The 17,429-nt window shown below is 39.6% G+C and overlaps 1 protein-coding gene across 1 annotated transcript in view; it reads right to left on the bottom strand.

Moving 5' to 3' along the window:
- Positions 1-149: 149 nt before the first annotated feature.
- The window catches only part of meak7 (MTOR associated protein, eak-7 homolog), a 60,895-nt gene continuing 43,615 nt past the window's right edge, over positions 150-17,429 (bottom strand). Inside the window, exons 5-8 of the mRNA XM_060837606.1 lie at positions 14,309-14,752; positions 11,988-12,106; positions 3,441-3,620; positions 150-980 (exon numbers count right to left, since the gene is read on the bottom strand). Coding sequence (XP_060693589.1) covers positions 861-980; positions 3,441-3,620; positions 11,988-12,106; positions 14,309-14,752 — 863 coding nt within the window. The 3' untranslated portion in view covers positions 150-860. The remainder of the gene's footprint in view (positions 981-3,440; positions 3,621-11,987; positions 12,107-14,308; positions 14,753-17,429) is intronic.

The raw sequence follows: 17,429 nt of genomic DNA, 5'->3' as shown, positions 1-17,429 counted from the left end.
TTCCAACAATGAAAATGGACACAGTATATTTAAACATGGAGAATTTTATTGAAAAATTTGTAGTGAACACAGATTGAAGCACTGCAAATTTATTCGTAACAAACTCACTATTGTAGGAAAATGTATATACTTTGAAAAATACAATCATTCTGCAGCAGTGTTAAGTAATACAAACTTTTGCAGTTATGCTGCATAAATCAGTGATAAATTGATGACATTTAAATCTATGTAACAATCCAGATTATGATCAGAAAAAGTATCCGATCTTATAAAGATTCACTTATACCATACCCTATATCTGCAGTGAGCATCAGTTTGGTATTGACTCATTTCTGTCTTCAACTGATACAGCACTCTTAACAGCTTTAACTAAGACAGTAATTTTTTTACATAAACCTAAATTAGAAACTGCTCAGTGCTTGATAATGGGTGAAGATGCTGGGCTAGATGCATTAAAGTCAGTAAAATTCCCTTCTTTACAACAAAAAGTGAATCTTACCTCCATTTTCTCTTCTTAACACAATGGTTCTGTAGTTATAGTGTCTGTGGAATTAGCCTTCTCATTGTTCCTTCCAGCCATGAAAACCAGTCAGGGAATCAGTTGATGATGTTTTGTTGTTCATGCACCCTTGTATTTATAGTGGGCAAATCTTTAATTGTGATGCATATACTTAATTACTATTCCATTTCAAGCAACAGGGAAGTCTGCCCTCATCTGCTTATTAGTTAAGGCTTCCTCCAAATACCAGAGACTTGAATAATTCAAATGTGTCCCCTTTTTTTGTAAGGAATTATGGTGAAATTTAAAGGCTATTGTACATTGTGCCATTTATTCTGTGCTTTCACATTCAGGGAGTACTTCATTCCTCTCCATTATCCTCACTTGGTTCTCGTAATCCATCACTCATTCTTATTTTTCCAATCATGTGCAGCAAGGCCTGTGCTTCAGGTTCCGAATCCAGTACACTCTTGGGCTGAGGCTGAAAGTAAAAAGCACAACACTGTAGAATTTTAATTCAAGTCTAAGAGCTAACAGCCACTTTACTCTTGGTTAACATTGAGCCTCCTGTGTGTCTAGTATACATAGCTCAAATTTTCTTTATATTAGAGATCTTTATTTAAAATTAGAAGAAAGTGCAACAGTTATCAGAGGAACATTGCAAGATTTTTATCTGCAAGTGAGGCCGCTGAAACATGCATCAGCTTTTCCTTTGAAATGGTTTGAAGTGCTTTTAAATAAGTTATTACTCCAGTACTAATGATGGGGTGTACTTGATACAACCAACCCCTCTTAAATTAGCAACATTAGATAAATAAGCAGCCATGTTTCCCAATAAACCAAAACATTTAATTAAACTGAAATGACATCTTTGTCTTGTATTTTTTGCAGTGTTCTTTTTAAACAGAAAAATAATCTCAATTTACTTTCAATCAAAAAATCAAAATTCATCACTATTCAGATAACTCTGCAGAATGTCACGACGTCCATTTTGACGGCTGCAGCTATGTTTCATTTCTATTGATTTAAAACTCTCAAGTCCATGTGGAGAGAAAAGGTATTCCCAACCTTGCCCTGATGTGAAGTAATGACTACCAATTATTTGCGTAATTAGTGATAATTTAAGTAGTAAAGAATGAGATTATTATTAAATATTAGAAATATAAAGTGAGGGATGGTGATGGATAAAGTGCTGTAATAAGGGTATCTGCTAAGAAGAACCATGCAACTTGCCCCAAACCTTGCAAGTATGACTCAAACAAAACTGCTCATACAGCACTGCAAACCAAAAGAGAATGTGTGTCCTAAGATTTTGTTAAAGGTGGAAGGTGGCATTTTTCTCAACTATCTCCAATACTTCTTCTCCAGAACATTGATATTAGAAAAAAGTGAGTGATTTTAATCACTTTAATAGCATGTTTTTAGATGCAAAGCATGCAACACAGGTGACCCTACTTTTGCTGCATGTTCATCAAACGAACTATATCTAACCACATGGCATAATTGCTTACATGTTCAAGAAATATCAATTTGTAACTGGCTCATGCATCTGATCATTTATCAGCAAGACATCTGAAAACAAATGTTCAGATTTTCTTGCCAGCACATAAATAAAGACTAAATTCTTCATAAAATGAGAATGTGATGCTTAAATCACTTATTTCATGACATTGTAGAAAATCTATGATGTTTTACCCAAAGAAAACTTGCAGTGGTTCTCCTTAATAACTATTACAAATAGAACACTCAACTCCTATGTAGGTCAAAATCTCATTGTTTCATTTATTGTTGTATGGGTTCAAAACAGTTTTAAGAATGTGGTTAAAGATACACATGTTAAAATATCTGAACTGCTGTTCAGCTTCTGATTAGACTGTTTCACTTACTGGATGCTATGTTAATCAAAGGTTGTTTTTGAAAGTCAGTGAATTATCCAAAGACTCATTTTTAAATTTTCAAAGTCTCGTTCCTGACTCCTCAGATACTGAAGCAATCCGTGCCCAAATACAGGAAGATCTGGCACAAGTCAAAATATGATGGAATACTCTGCACTTGGCTGAATGAGTACAGCTCCAAAACACAACTCAAGCTCAATATTATCCAGTAAAAAGTAGCTCCTTGTTTTGCACCCCACCTAACACCTTCAACTTTCATGAGCCCACCACCAATTCACTGAGCAGCAACATGTCAGATTGACAAGATGCACTGAACCAACTCACCAAGGTTTCTGATAAGGCACCTCCCAAACCCACAATCTAGAAGGACTATAGCAGTAGTTGCATGGGATCACCACCAGTTCCATGTTCTTCTCCCAGCCACATCCATCCTGACTTGGAATTATATCACCATTCCTTCATTGGTGCTGGCTCAAATTCCTGGAATTCCCTCCCTAACAGCATTGCAGGTGCACCATCATCAACATGGACTGCAACAGTTCAAAAAATAACCTCATTACCACATTCTCCAGGACATTTAGGCATGGGCAATAAATGTTGGTCGAACCAGTGATGCCCTTGAATCATGAAAGAGTAAAAACACACATTAAAAGGCTCCACAAAGTAGTGAATGACTTAGTTAATTAGTATATTACAAAGAAATGACTCTTGATCAATGTACTTCCTGGTTCATAAAAAAAAATCAGATGAAGTAGAAAGACTTAAGGGAGATTTCCAGTGTGGAAGGAGACAGGTTTGCAATTCCATTTTCTGCTCACTCAAGATGTCATTTATTCTGAACAGGTGTTGCTATATAATGGGATCGTAAAGTGATTGAAATAATGTCCACTAGAACATCAGCTGCCTGTCTTCAGTTGATCTTTTTGCTTTCCAGCTGAGTTAATCATTTTTAAAACTGCAAGTCCTGAAGAAATCAGTAATATTATTACCTGACACCAGACATTAACATGTGGATTTCCTGTTTTAGAACAAGGGTTAGAACTCACCAGTTGATCATCAGGTGGATTCCCGACACTCCATACCTCCAAAGTGTCAATCACGAAATGTTCGTGGGCAGACAGCTGTGGACTATTGTAAGTTGTACACTTGGGCTTTGCTTTGCTGTGTCCTTCGCCATAATTGCTATCAATCCACAATCCAAAATAATAAAGCTGCCCTCCCATACCCTGTATAAGAAACCCAAAAAGTCAATTTTACAACCATCACCTTTGCTTCGCATTTAATATTTCAAGATGTATAGTTTCTAGTTAGTTATGATTTGAAGATGCTGGTGTTGGACTGGGGTGTACAAAGTTAAAAATCACACAACAGCAGTCCAACAAGTTTATTTGGAAGCAAACTAGCTTTCAGAGCGACGCTCCTTCATCAGGTGGTTGTGGAGTATAAGATCGTAAGGCTCAGAATTTATCGCAAAAGTTCACAGTGTGATGTAACTGAAATTATATATTGAAAAAGACCTGGATTGTTTGTTAAGCCTCTCATCTTTTAGAATTGTTAAAATTCACTTGAGAATGTAACTTTAAAAAAGTTCTGCGATTTACAGATGAAAGAACTGAAACCAACATGGTCATTCTAAAAGATGAGAGTCTTGAAATAGCCAGGTCTTTTTCAATATATTATTTCAGTTACATCACACTGTAAACTTTTGCTATAAATTTTGTGTCTTACGATGTTACACTCCACAACCACCTGATGAAGGAGCGTCGCTCCGAAAGCTAATGCTTCCAAATAAACCTGTTGGACTATAACCTAGTGTTGAGTCCTTTTTAACCTTCAAGTTAGTTGGTAGCTTTTGTTTAGTTTGTGTTTTAACTCACAAACAGTTCATTACATCCAATCTGCCACAGATGTGGACACTGACCACACATTTGAATTTGAGAGACTGCATTTATATAGCAACTATCTCTCTGCTCAGATACTTTCCAATTTACTCCAAATAGGAATAGAGCCGTGTGGCAGGCATAACAATCAAAAACAGAAATTGCTGGAAAGACTAAGCAGGTCTGGCATCATCTGTGGACAGAAAACAGAATTAATATTTCAGGTCCAGTGACCCATCCTCAGAACTCTTTCAGAAAAATAACTCATTGATATTTCTTTAGTATTTGGTCAGCAGTTCTATCGCCAGTGCAAACTTTTATGGACACCAAACAAAGCTCCATTCCCTCATTGCATAGTTGTAACAGCTTAGACAGCAAACTTTTTACAACAAGAAAGTCCTAAATTCATTTAGTTGCATTTCTCACGACCTTAGGGCATCTTAAACTGCTTCACTGCCAATTAACTGATTAACCTTTAGCCACTATTGTAAGGTAGGCAATGTGACAGCCGATTTTCACATTGCAAGTTCCCATAACCAGCAATATAGTAATCAGATTGTCGTGTCATAAAATCCTACAGCACGGAGACAGGCCCTTTGGCCAAAACTCCCTCCATTCTGATATTCCACTTCATCACCTCAGCATTTGTATCTCGTTTCTTTTTGCTTTCAATAACAGCTGTTCCATATTCTGTTCTTTACACCTACTATTAACCTAGTCTGGATCGATGCCTTGTTTATTCACTATGACCATTAACACTGTCTTTGCCTTTTGTTCTGTGAAACCTTTGATCCTCTAACCTTGCCCTGATCTTTCCTTTTGGTCCACATGCTCCCAATCACCTCTCCATGTTATTCAATTCCAAAACAGTCATGCTGGACACGAAACATTATTTTATTCTGAAAATTGATGATATTTCGTTTAGAGCTGGGCGGTAGGACTAGCTGGCTAGCTCTTTCAGGAGCTAGGACAGGTACAAATTTCCCCCTCCTGTACTGTAAATTTCTATGAATCTATTAACATTGTTTCCCTCTCTACAGATGCTGAAAGACCAGCTGAGTTTCTTCAGCGTTGTGTTTTGATCTCAGATTTGCAACATCTGCCATGTTTTCATTTTGCCGTATGTTTAAGGTGAGGTTTGAGGAATGAGTGTTGGCTAGTTCAGCAGGAAACTTTATTTACTCTTCTTCAAATCATAGCTTACATCCATCACAAAGAGCTAACAGGGCCTCAGTTTAGCAATTCATCTGAAAGGTGTCATTTGCAAACATGTAGCGATCATTCAGTATTTCCACAAAGCGTCAGCCTAAATTTTACCCTGGTTTTTGGATTAGGAATACAGCCTTTGGACTCAGAGGCTACCCCCAGAGCCAAAACTGACACAGACATGGAAATTCAATTATACTTTAGTAGTCAGCTTACAATAATAAGTTAATAACAAGAAACAGAAAATACCAGAGACACTAGACAAGCAAAGTACACATTGTCCAACATCACAGGAGTAAACCCTTTGTCAGGACAATGTTCTCAATCAAAACATTGCCTCATCCATTTCTTTCATATCAAGTGCAACAAACAGACTTTGACCCAGGTTTGCACCATATCAGGCAGGTTCTCCAATATAGTGAAAATTGCAAGAAACACAATTCCTACCCTCAGACAGGGCACTTCCCATTTCTGTGGGAGTGGGAATGGCTCAGAGTACACACCCATTTCCCACAGGCAGATGGCTATTTTACAGATGAGTTTTTTTTAGATTAGACTTACAGTGTGGAAACAGGCCCTTCGGCCCAACAAGTCCACACCGACCCGCCGAAGCGCAACCCACCCATACCTTTACATTTACCCCTTACCTAACACTACGGGCAATTTAGCATGGCCAATTCACCTGACCCGCACATCTTTGTGACTGTGGGAGGAAACCGGAGCACCCGGAGGAAACCCACGCAGACACGGGGAGAACGTGCAAACTCCACACAGTCAGTCGCCTGAGTCGGGAATTGAACCCAGGTCTCTGGTGCTGTGAGGCAGCAGTGCTAACCACTGTGCCACCGTGCAATTTAAATCCTACTTTGTTAGCCCTGCTACATGGAACACAATGTGTATAGCAGTCAAGCTCAGGCAGATGGTCAGTGGTTACCCCTCCAGCCTGGGTCAACTATCTGTGTGGAGTTTGCACATTCTCCCTGTGCCCTGTGTGGGTTTCCTCCGGGTGGTTTGTTTTCCTCCCACAGTCCAAAGATGTGCAGGTTAGGTAAACTGGCTATGCTAAATTGCCCACTGTGTTCTTGAATATGTAGGTTAGGTTCCTTAGTCAGGGGTAAATATAGGGTGGGGGAATGGGTCTGGGTGGGTTGCTCTTCAGAGGGCCAGTGTGGATTTGTCGGGCTAAAGGGCCTGTTTCCACACTGTAGGGATTCTGTGACTCTAAGTCTATTTTCTATGTGTTTTTTCTAAGTTCTGAAGTAGCCTGGGATTATGGTCCCCAGCCACATTAGGATTAGAAATAGAGTTCCTGTGCGGTAGGGATGCAGTTAGATTTACTGCAAGAATGATATTCAGGGGTCCTTTAGTATGTTGGGGAGGGATTAAGTGCCCTGAGTAATTGTTAACTGTTCAGATAATTACAGGTCGTTCTGCTATACAGCACATTTCGTTAGCGCTAATTCCCTGTAATATGATTGACAAACTGGGGACACTGTTTCAAAAGTACAAACTTTTAAACCATGCATTGGTTGTAACACAATTACATCGCCAACATTTTAAGCGCTGTATCTAAAGTATGATTCTCTATAACACGGGACTGCACAACGCAACCATCACGTTGTAGAAGAACTACCCATTGTTCCTTTTGCACTGGTAAAGCTGTAAAGAACGTGTCAAAAATGATCAAGACAAGTCAAGAAATGTCAAAACTGTCAAGAGCTTCAAAATGTGTTTTTATGAAAGGGAGTACTTTTGTGAACAGAGTATATTATGTAGTATAGAATTTGAGATGATATAGCCTTGTTTGCTACCCTGAACTTTGAGGGCTTGAATGGTAGGTGAAAGGGGAATGGACGGTTCATGAAAGGAGGTACAATGTTGCTGTAGGGTTTAAGGGTCATACTGAATGCGTAGAGGGGCACAGGGTTACACAGGACCACGCAAAAGGGTAGAAGGACATAGGAAGTATGAAAAGTTTCCAAGAGCCATTGCATACATGACCTTTGTAACAATGACTTCTGTGTTGAGGAGGTGGAAATAAAATTAGTTAATCAACAGCTGCCTGCTTGAATCCATTTTTGGACCAATATATATCAGAAAGGTGGCGATGAGGATTGGATAGATTAGATATGGTTTCCCTACAGTGTGGAAACAGGCCCTTTGGCCCAACAAGTCCACACCGACCCGCAACCCGCAACCCACCCCTGCCCCTAACACTACAGGCAATTTAGCATGGCCAATTCACCTAACGGGCACATTTTTGGACAGTGGGAGGAAACCGGAGCACCCAGAGGAAACCCACGCAGACACGGGGAGAATGTGGGCGGCACGGTGGCATGTGGGCGGCACAGTGGCACAGTGGTTAGCACTGCTGCCTCACAGCGCCTGAGACCCGGGTTCAGTTCCCCGCTCAGGCGACTGACTGTGTGGAGTTTGCACATTCTCCCTGTGTCTGCGTGGGTTTCCTCCGGGTGCTCCGGTTTCCTCCCACAATCCAAAGATGTGCGGGTCAGGTGAACTGGCCATGCTAAATTGCCCGTAGTGTTAGGTAAGGGGTAAATGTAGGGGTATGGTGGGTTGCGCTTCGGCGGGTCGGTGTGGACTTGTTGGGTCGAAGGGCCTGTTTCCACACTAAGTAATCTAATCTAATCTAATGTGCAAACTCCACACAGTCAGTCGCCTGAGGCGGGAATTGAACCGGGTCTCTGGCGCTGTGAGGCAGTAGTGCTAACCACTGTGCCACCGTGCCACCCACAAGGATAGAATTCTTTTTTGAACATTTAAGGCTGGAAGAATATTGCTATAAATTTTCAGAATCTCTAAATTTGATTCTGAAGAATTTTGAGCAATGTGAAAGGCTTCTCAATTGCACTTCATATTAAGGAACATAGTGAGTCAGCGCAGTATGTAATGATGCTGAAGGCATTTTCGTGGTCAATGAAGGTATTAAATTCGAAGAAAGAGAGATTTGTGCAATTACAAATAAAGATTATATATTAGTATGAAATCAAATAAATTAGGAGATAATGCATAACATAAATAGTTCCCTCACCATGGAGACATCAGATGTTTCTGATGTAGTGTTTGAACAGGAAATATCAAGAAACCTAAGTGTGATTGAGTATTCTGAAATTAATGGGGTTCTGATGCATGCTACGGCACCAGTAGAAATGAGAATCACATTGTGTAAAACAAGGCATTTAGCAAAACAGACGGTTGCAGATTATATGTTTGAGTTAAAGAAACTCTCTCTTCACTATGGGTTTAACACAAACTTAGCTGAAAATGTGTTGCTGGTTAAAGCACAGCAGGTTAGGCAGCATCTCAGGAATAAGCCCTGATGAAGGGCTTATGCTCGAAACGTCGAATTCCCTATTCCTGAGATGCTGCCTAACCTGCTGTGCTTTAACCAGCAACACATTTTCAGCTGTGATCTCCAGCATCTGCAGACCTCATTTTTTACTTAACACAAACTTAGAAATTTACTGTCAAGACAAGTTTGTAATCCGGCCAAGCTTGTCAAACAGCCAGGCCAACTCATGGAAGGAGCTCAGTGATGAGGTCACAGTTGCAGTAAGAGACAGTTTCAAATTACAAGCTACATTCCTGCAATTGTTCCTCCCCCAGTGCACTGGCGTCTGAGGTCCATGCGTGGTAGCAGCTTCTGGAAATGCAATTCAACGAACCTGCGTTTCAACCTGCAGTCACGCAACCTAGAAGGCACCTTGATTACAAGGGAGTTTTTGTTTTTCTGTTTATCCAGCAGTGGAGGCTCCCTGAGTTTCAGAGAGATCCAGGTTAACAGTCCAAGAGTCAGAATGTGGATGCTACGTTGCTATGGTAGCTACCAACCATCTAAATGCCTCCACTCCCAGTTGAAGTACAATGAGGATGAGAAAGTCACTCAGAGGCAGATGGCATGCAGGAATAGGGGAAACAGTGGTGCTCCAGGTTGTATCAAAGATCCCAAGTCAATGATACGCACTGTTGAGGTCATGGTAGATCTCAATCTACTTCAGGAGTCTGGAAATCCCCAAATATGCACACAGTAGATTTGGATAGAAAAAATGATGGTCGCAAGCAAAGAGACCCAAGTGTTGTACTTCATCAGACAGCAATGAAACAGACCATGGGATTTGAGAGTGATAGGGTTGAAGATAAATTCCAGCAAATCAAATCTTGGATACTCAACCTACTTGCAGCTTTAATACAGGTGTAGCCATATCTGTTATTTCAGAAGGAGAGTACATGGGAGTCCCCAAGTCACATTTCTGAGTGCAAAATTAGCGTGAAACTGAATAAATATTCTAATAATTATATTCTAAAGGTAGGTGAAGTTAATGTTAGAATGGAATATTATGCAATGTCCTATTGCTTGCTATTGGTGGTAGCAGTAGAGAACAAAGTCTCCCTAATTGGAAGAACTTGACATATGAAAATGCAGTTGACACCATCAAGTTAAATACAGTAGGAATCAACCTGTCTGAGGAATTACTGAGACAGCACAAAGTGGTCTTTGAGCAAGAAAAACCATACGGTAAAATTAGACATCACAATGCTGAAAATCAAGAAACAGAACAATGTACAACCAATGTTTTGCAAAGCTACGCCAGTGTTGTGTGCTCAGTTAGAAGATGTAAAGAGATGGTGCAAAGTTGTGAAGTGTGTCTCAAAGTGGGTCATGATCCAATCAAAGTTCCTTTCATTCCACAGCCAAACACAAGAAAACTGTGACAATGGCTACATGTTGATTTCTTTGAAGTGGAAAGGCAAAAAGAGTACCTTGTTTAGATTGGCAGTTATATCAAGTCATTAAACATTGAGTCGAAACACTCTGGGCCAGAGAGTTCAGCGCTGGCTAGAAGGTCATGCAGAAAAACTAGTGGCAAATGGAGAACTGGTTGATTTTAGTTGTTATGAAGTACGAGGTCCTATCTGCATATCTAGTGAAAAGAGTGTTGTGGTATCTTTTACACCCACATGAGTCAGTGCCTCAGTTGAAGGTCTCAACCAAAATATGGCATCTCTGACAGTGCAGCACTCTCCTTACTGGGGTATGAACACAGATCCCTGTGATGCAGAAGCATGTGTACTACCAGCTGATCCATCATTAACAATCACCCTTCTAAACTGTAAGGAAGAACAAAGATCAGATTTTCTCTCTGACTTTGCTTTTTAAAATTTACTGCAGAATTTATAAAAAATAATTTGTCAAATTGTTGAAATTTATTTTAATTTAAATTGCATCTTTGTTGACATGCTTCATTTCCAGTAGAACCGTTATTAGTGAGACTGTGTCACAGGCAGTAGATTCATTTGTAAATGGTCCTTATTTACAGTCTTTGCAAACTTTACAATCACTTCCACTGGCACACATGAGCACCCTCCCAGAAAAGCTGCTACATTGACTCAGTAATAAAAAACAATGACAGCAAAACTGGTTGCTGCCAAACGCGAGTTTAAGGCAAGCAGGACTTTAACTCCCAACTGTTTGGCCAAAACAGCAGTCAGTGGTGCTGAGTGGAGTACCAAAGGGTTAGTGTTAGGAGCATTGAAATATGACATGCAATTCTAATCATAATATTTACAACAATACACATGAACTGAGAAAATAACTCGAGTCCTGAGACTATAGAGATGAACTGTTTGGGAAGGCTGGAGAGCTTTAGCCCAAGACACAGTAAGCTAAGAGGTGACCTCAAGGACATGAAAGTATTAAGTATCATTCTAAATTGCTTTTCAAAAGACAAATGGTGTGATAGTCCCAGTATTTTTTCCAAAGTGACAGTACATATAGGTGACAAGTAAGACATCACTCCTGCTGCAGGCAAATCTCATTGTTTTGCCACCAATCAGTTCATTAATTGAAGATCAGCAGCTTCTGGGTTCAAAGGACAATTGTTTGAAGCCTAATCTTCATGGAATCTAGCAGAGAAGGGTCTTTTTCTTTACTCTTCCTGCAAAGTTGAAGTCATGAGTGGATGGGGGAAAGAGAGAGTAGGTGTTACAGGCCACCCCTTTGTCTCCAGTTTGATGTAAGTGGAGGCCACAGCATAGCCTTCTCTCCTTCCCTTTCCCCTGTTCTTCTCTCGTTCTTTTCTCCCCCACCAGCCAGCAGGCAAGTCACACAGGCTTCCCAGTTGAGAAGCTAGCCACTGCTAGCTTCAGTGGCAGATAATCAGGGAGTTGAGGCCTTAAGTGGCCATTAATTGACTTCATTGGTGAAGGGAATGGGTCAAGATGATTGCCCGTGGACAGTCTCACTCAGAAACTGATTAGTCAGATGGTGACAGGGGAGTCAGTTTCTAGCAAGGATGAACTTACCTAATTATGTTCCCTTCTCACTCCCTCCAAAGAGTTCCCAGGCTCGTGATCACACAGCCAAGTTGAAATGGAGAACAGGCTTCAACAAGACACTGAGCTCAAAATACAGACAGCTCTATGCTCACACATTACTTATTACTGAAAAAAATTTACACTGAAGGTTTAGCATGGTTCAATACTCACCAGTCCATTTGGCATTGTCTGTTGGCCATGGTTTAGATACATATAATGGTCATTGTAACCTGTACAAGTATAGATCCCTAATCGTGGACTCAGCGTAAACAAAAAACATTTATTGTCCCCTGTGAAAAAAGTTACAGAAGAACAAAAAAGTATTATTTTATGTCTCAAAGATAAATAACTTATTGTTATAGAAAACACATCGTATTTTCAGGTTAACCTATTCCATATTTTATAGCTGATGGTTTGCTTTTGAAGTATACTCACTGTTGCCATGTAAGAAAAATACAGCTATTCTATTAAATTCTAAAATTCTAAAAATAGCCAGTACATGAATAATGCATATTGTTTTTATTAAAACAAAATTAAAATACAGAACTTCAAAAAGGTACTTACCTCTGGCTTGTTACCTTAGTCAGGTGCCAATTCACACAGGATCAAGAAAGTTAGGGAATTAAGTACATGGGTCAAAGAGTAGTTTGGGAGCAAGGTGCTTCAATTCATGGGGCACTGGTACCAGTACTGGGGAAAGAGGGAGCTGTTCCATCAGAACAGATTCCACTTAAACTTGGTTGGGATTGATATCCTAGTGAAATGTAGGACTTTTGGATTGGGTTTTAAATTAAACGAGGATGAGGGCAGGTGGGGTCAAGTGGAGACCTAGAAATCTAAGGAAAAAGGTTAAAGAAAATAGAATGATTCAGCAATGTCATTACAAACTACCAGAGGGAAAAGAAGAAGGGAGATGGACTTTAACATCAATAATGTATCAGCGATTAAGGACCAAACTATAAAAACTAAAGTGAAAAACCACATTTTAAGGCTTGCTATTTGAATGTGCAAAGCATTTGCAAAATGGACAGATGAACTAGTGACGCAAGTAGAGATAAGTGGGTTTTGATCTAAGCTACATTACAGATATGGACTTGCATTTCAATTTGGGACCTGGATAATTATGAATCCTTATCCTACACTACATACATATCACTCTTGTAAACCCATCTCCAAATGTAAATATCTAATTGGGCCAAAAGGTGACCCTCGACATCCAATCAGTGTGATCAAACATTACCAGGAGGCAGGAACTGTCAGCAGGTAATACAATCAATGGCAACCACTGCAGAGCGTGTCGCTGCCTTGCAAAAAATAGCAGGCAGCAGCTCACATGGACGGCAGACTTCAGTACACAAAAGAAAGCCAACTGAAAGCTAAAGTTCAAAATTATGCGCACACGATACCCCAGCTCTCAAAACGTTTTCAGCATCACACAAACAAAACTACCCAACTCCTGCCTGCATTGAACCCAATGGTGGCTGTGCACTTCTGCAGACTATTCCGATTTGGCAACTGACAAATTAAAAATAGCATTCTCACTTCCCCCCACATGTCAGTTAACAAGCCCAAGGACTTCACAGGTCATTAGTTGGAAGCAGGTGGGTTCCCTATTTTTTTATCCCCATCCTCTTCACTATGAAACTTTAAATGTGCCCTGAGGGCAAAGTTCCAGAAATCCCCTTTATCAATACAACTTTCAATAGGATGAGCAAGTCTTATGAATCAAAATAAGGGACATCTTAATCATGGGGGCAGAAGGGGAATTACATAGGTGTGAGGGGAGAGTTGGCTGACTCAGGTACATAATTTAGCAAGTATAATGATAATTAACAAGGTGATACATTTGAAGGAACAAATTAAAATGTTACACAAATGAAACAACCATTAACAAAAAATCTAAATAAGAACTTCTTTAGCAAGTCACAGATAGATTAAAATAGTATTTGATCAAAAGACATTTCTTATGTTGCAAAAATAAAAACAGTAAACCCAATGATTTGAAAAGTTTTAGAAACAAGTAAAGGGCAACCAAACTGTTTAGAGGAAATGGAAACAAATAGACTGAGAATAAACTTCCCAGAAATAGAAAAACAAATAGCATGAGCTTTTACAACAAGATAAAAAATAGTGTAGCTAAAGGAAACATTTAGTTCCGAAGAGGTAGAGGCAGGAGAAAGAAATGTCAGAGATATAAAACCAATTTTGGGTTGTCCGTCTAGTCAAAGACATAAATTAAACACCAGAACTAGAGAGTAACCAAAGGGCTAAAAAGAGTGAGGATTTTAAGATAATTAAATCAGGTGTGAAAAAGTCCTGCAGAAACTTAAGGGACTAAAATACAACAAATCTTTAGAATGTGATCGCCCAAGCAGTCCCACTGTTGGTAATCCTATTGCAAATACTGGGACAAGATCAGAAGCTGCAATTAAGTTCAGCATATAAAAAGAAATCTGCTTTAGATAAATGTCATGTCATCGATGCTACGTTACCTTGGAACTGTGGTCTTGCATCCCAGCTGTGGGAAGCATACCCACCAAAGACGTAACTATCCGAATCCTTTACAATCAATAATGTCGGTCCTTTGTGTAGAGTCAGACTGCATAAGCGAGTGAAACTTGCTCCATGGAACTGAGAGGAGAACAGTAGCTGCCATTTGTGTTGATGTTCTGAAGGTAGGTAGGCGTTGAGGTACATGATTGATGGAATGTCAAATACAGTAAACACCCCAGTATATTTTATACCTACGCACTTTGGCAGCAGATGTTTTGTGCTAAAGACTTCACCTTGGGACTCTGAATTTGTAATACGAAGGCCCATTGCTACAAATATATGGAGAAAAGTAGAAATGAGAGAGACTGTGTACATCCAGTCCTTTAGTTCACGCTGTCCATATTCTTCATTCTGCAAATCATCTGCCGCCAGATGTTGTCCATCTATCAATAAGATGGAAAAAACAAATCAAAGCATTAGGTTCACTTTGCAGGTCTTACATTCTGGATATTACTTACAAACAAAAATAAAGTTAATATAATGTCTGGCAACTGGCTATGGTCTCCACTAAGTGTTTTAACAGAGGCTTTCCTATTGCTATGAAAACTACTGAAACAATTCAAGCAAATGCTTCAGTGCAGTAATTAGGGACTGTAACTGTGCACAGAAAAATACATTACATACAGAGTAGGTCAAGTGGTATGTAAAATCATGAACTGTTTTTGTGTGCTCATTGGTTAGGAAGTTTATTCTGATTAGTCGAGATATTGCATGTAGAATGCACAGTTAAATGATGACTGACCATTAATTTTCAGCTTTGTTTATATTTCAAACCAGTCAGGATGAGTCTGATTGGTAAAGGCATTCACTAAACCTGACCAAAGAAAACTACAAAAGGTCCGAAAGATGAATTGAATGCAATGGCCAAAAAGGTATAACAGCGGATAATCAATGGTTACTATTTAAGAAATTTAACACATGCGTTGCAGTGACTACACAATCTTTTCAGATGAAAGAACACATAACAGATAAAGTGGCAACATAGTTAACAATAGACATTAAGAACAGTATTTGATTCAAAGATGAGACATATGAAATTGCTAGAAAAAGTAGCAAGCTTGATGACTGGGAGCAATTTAGAATTCAGCAAAGGAGATTAAGGAGGGGAATGTGGGAGTAAACCTGCAAGAAACAGAAAAGCCTACTCTAAGAGCTTCTATAACGATGTAAAAAGAAAATGATTAATGAAGCCAAACATAGGACCTATACAATCTGAAACAGGAGAAAGGGAAAAATGGAGAACAAGGAAATGGATGAACAATTAAACAACTACTTTAAGACACACAAATTACTTGCTAGGTGTGCTAAAGAAGCATGGATCTTTGAGGAAGGAGAAATTGGAGGAACTAGTATCAGTTAAAACAAAAGTACAGGACAAAATAATGGGATGAAAAGCTAATAAATCGCCAATGCCTGATAATCTACATGCCAGGGGAGTAAAGAAAGTAGCCATTGTAATAGTAGATGCATTAGTTATCATCTTCCAAAATTCAATAGGTCCCAGAAATTGGAGGGTGAAAAATATAACCCCACTTTTCGAAAAAGGAGGGAGAGAAGAAAAAATGAGAATATAGTCAAAAATTAGTAATTAGGAAAATGTTGGAGTCTTATTATAGACATATAACAAAAGGACACTTAGAAACAATATGGATTTAGGAAAGGAAAATCTGGTCAACGAACCTACTGGAGTCTTGTTTGATGACATAGACTAGATTAGATTACTTACAGTGTGGAAACAGGCCCTTCAGCCCAACAAGTCCACAGCAACCCTCCGAAGAGCAACCCACCCAGACCCATTCCCCTACATTTACCCTTTACCTAACACTATGGGCAACTTAGCATGGCCAATTCATCTAACCTGCACATTTTTGGACCTTGGGAGAAAATTAGAACAGAGGAAAGCCATGCAGACACGGGGAGAATGTGCAAATGCCACACAGACAGTTGCCCAAGGCGGCTAATGAACCCGGCTCTCTGGCACAGTGAGGCAGCAGTGCTAACCACTGTGCCACCGTGTCATACACTGATGTTAGGATATAGATGAGAAAAAACTAATGGATTGGTGTATTTGGATTTTCAGCAGGACTTTAATAAAGTCCCACACAGATGTTATTATACAAAATCAAAAGACATGGCTTGGTGGTACTTTATTGACAGGGCCTTGAGAACTGGTTAGCAAGCATGAAACAGAGGGCAGGAATAAATGAGTCTTTTCAGAGTGAAAAGCAGGATAGGGTAGACAATGGTGTTTGGTCCAAGCTATTCACAACATAGTCAAGTTGGATGGAAGAAATATGTTAGCTACATAAAACTAGATGGAAGTGTGAATGATGAAAAGGACCTAAAGAGGTTTCTGGGTGATTTAGACAAGTTGAGTGAGTGGAGAAAGACATGGCAGATGTACTTAATACAGTTACAGGTGATAAATTGAGACTGTTTTTGTATATAAACCAATCTGGGTATCTTGGTATACCAGTCATTGACAGAAAGCATGCAACCAGTTAGGAAGGCAAATTATATGCAAATTCATTGCAAAAGTTCAGATGCTAGATTACAGGGCGTTGGTGAGACCATACCTGGAGTATGGTGTGCAGCTTTTGTCTCCTTACCCAAGAGAGGATACACTTGCCAGAGAGGAAGCACTGCCAAGATTGCCCAGACTGATTCCTGGCTTGGCAGGTTAGTCATATGAGAGGGTCTGGGTTGACTAGGCCTGCATTCACTGGAGTTTAGAAGGAGAATGGTTCACTTTTAAACAAATAAACTTTTGACAGGCTTGGAAATATTTAGTGATGATGTTTCCTCTAGTCAGGGAGAGCCCAGAATAAGGGATTTTTCCAGAGTGAAAATCCAGAGAAGTTGTTAGCCAAAAATCTTTGATAGGGAAAGTGCTGGGGTCTTATTATAAATATATGACAAAAGGACACTTAGAGAATACCAAGGATATTACACAGAGACACCATAGATTTCAGAGCGGAAAATCATGTCTGACAAACCTACCCTCTGTTTCACACTTGCAATTCTCAGTCCATGCCAATAAAAGGCCATTACAACCCATGT

This window comes from Hemiscyllium ocellatum, chromosome 17 (assembly GCF_020745735.1).
Source record: "Hemiscyllium ocellatum isolate sHemOce1 chromosome 17, sHemOce1.pat.X.cur, whole genome shotgun sequence".
Classification (NCBI taxonomy): domain Eukaryota; kingdom Metazoa; phylum Chordata; class Chondrichthyes; order Orectolobiformes; family Hemiscylliidae; genus Hemiscyllium; species Hemiscyllium ocellatum.
Note: the sequence above shows the minus strand (reverse complement) of the source record. Positions and strands in the feature narration are given on the sequence as shown.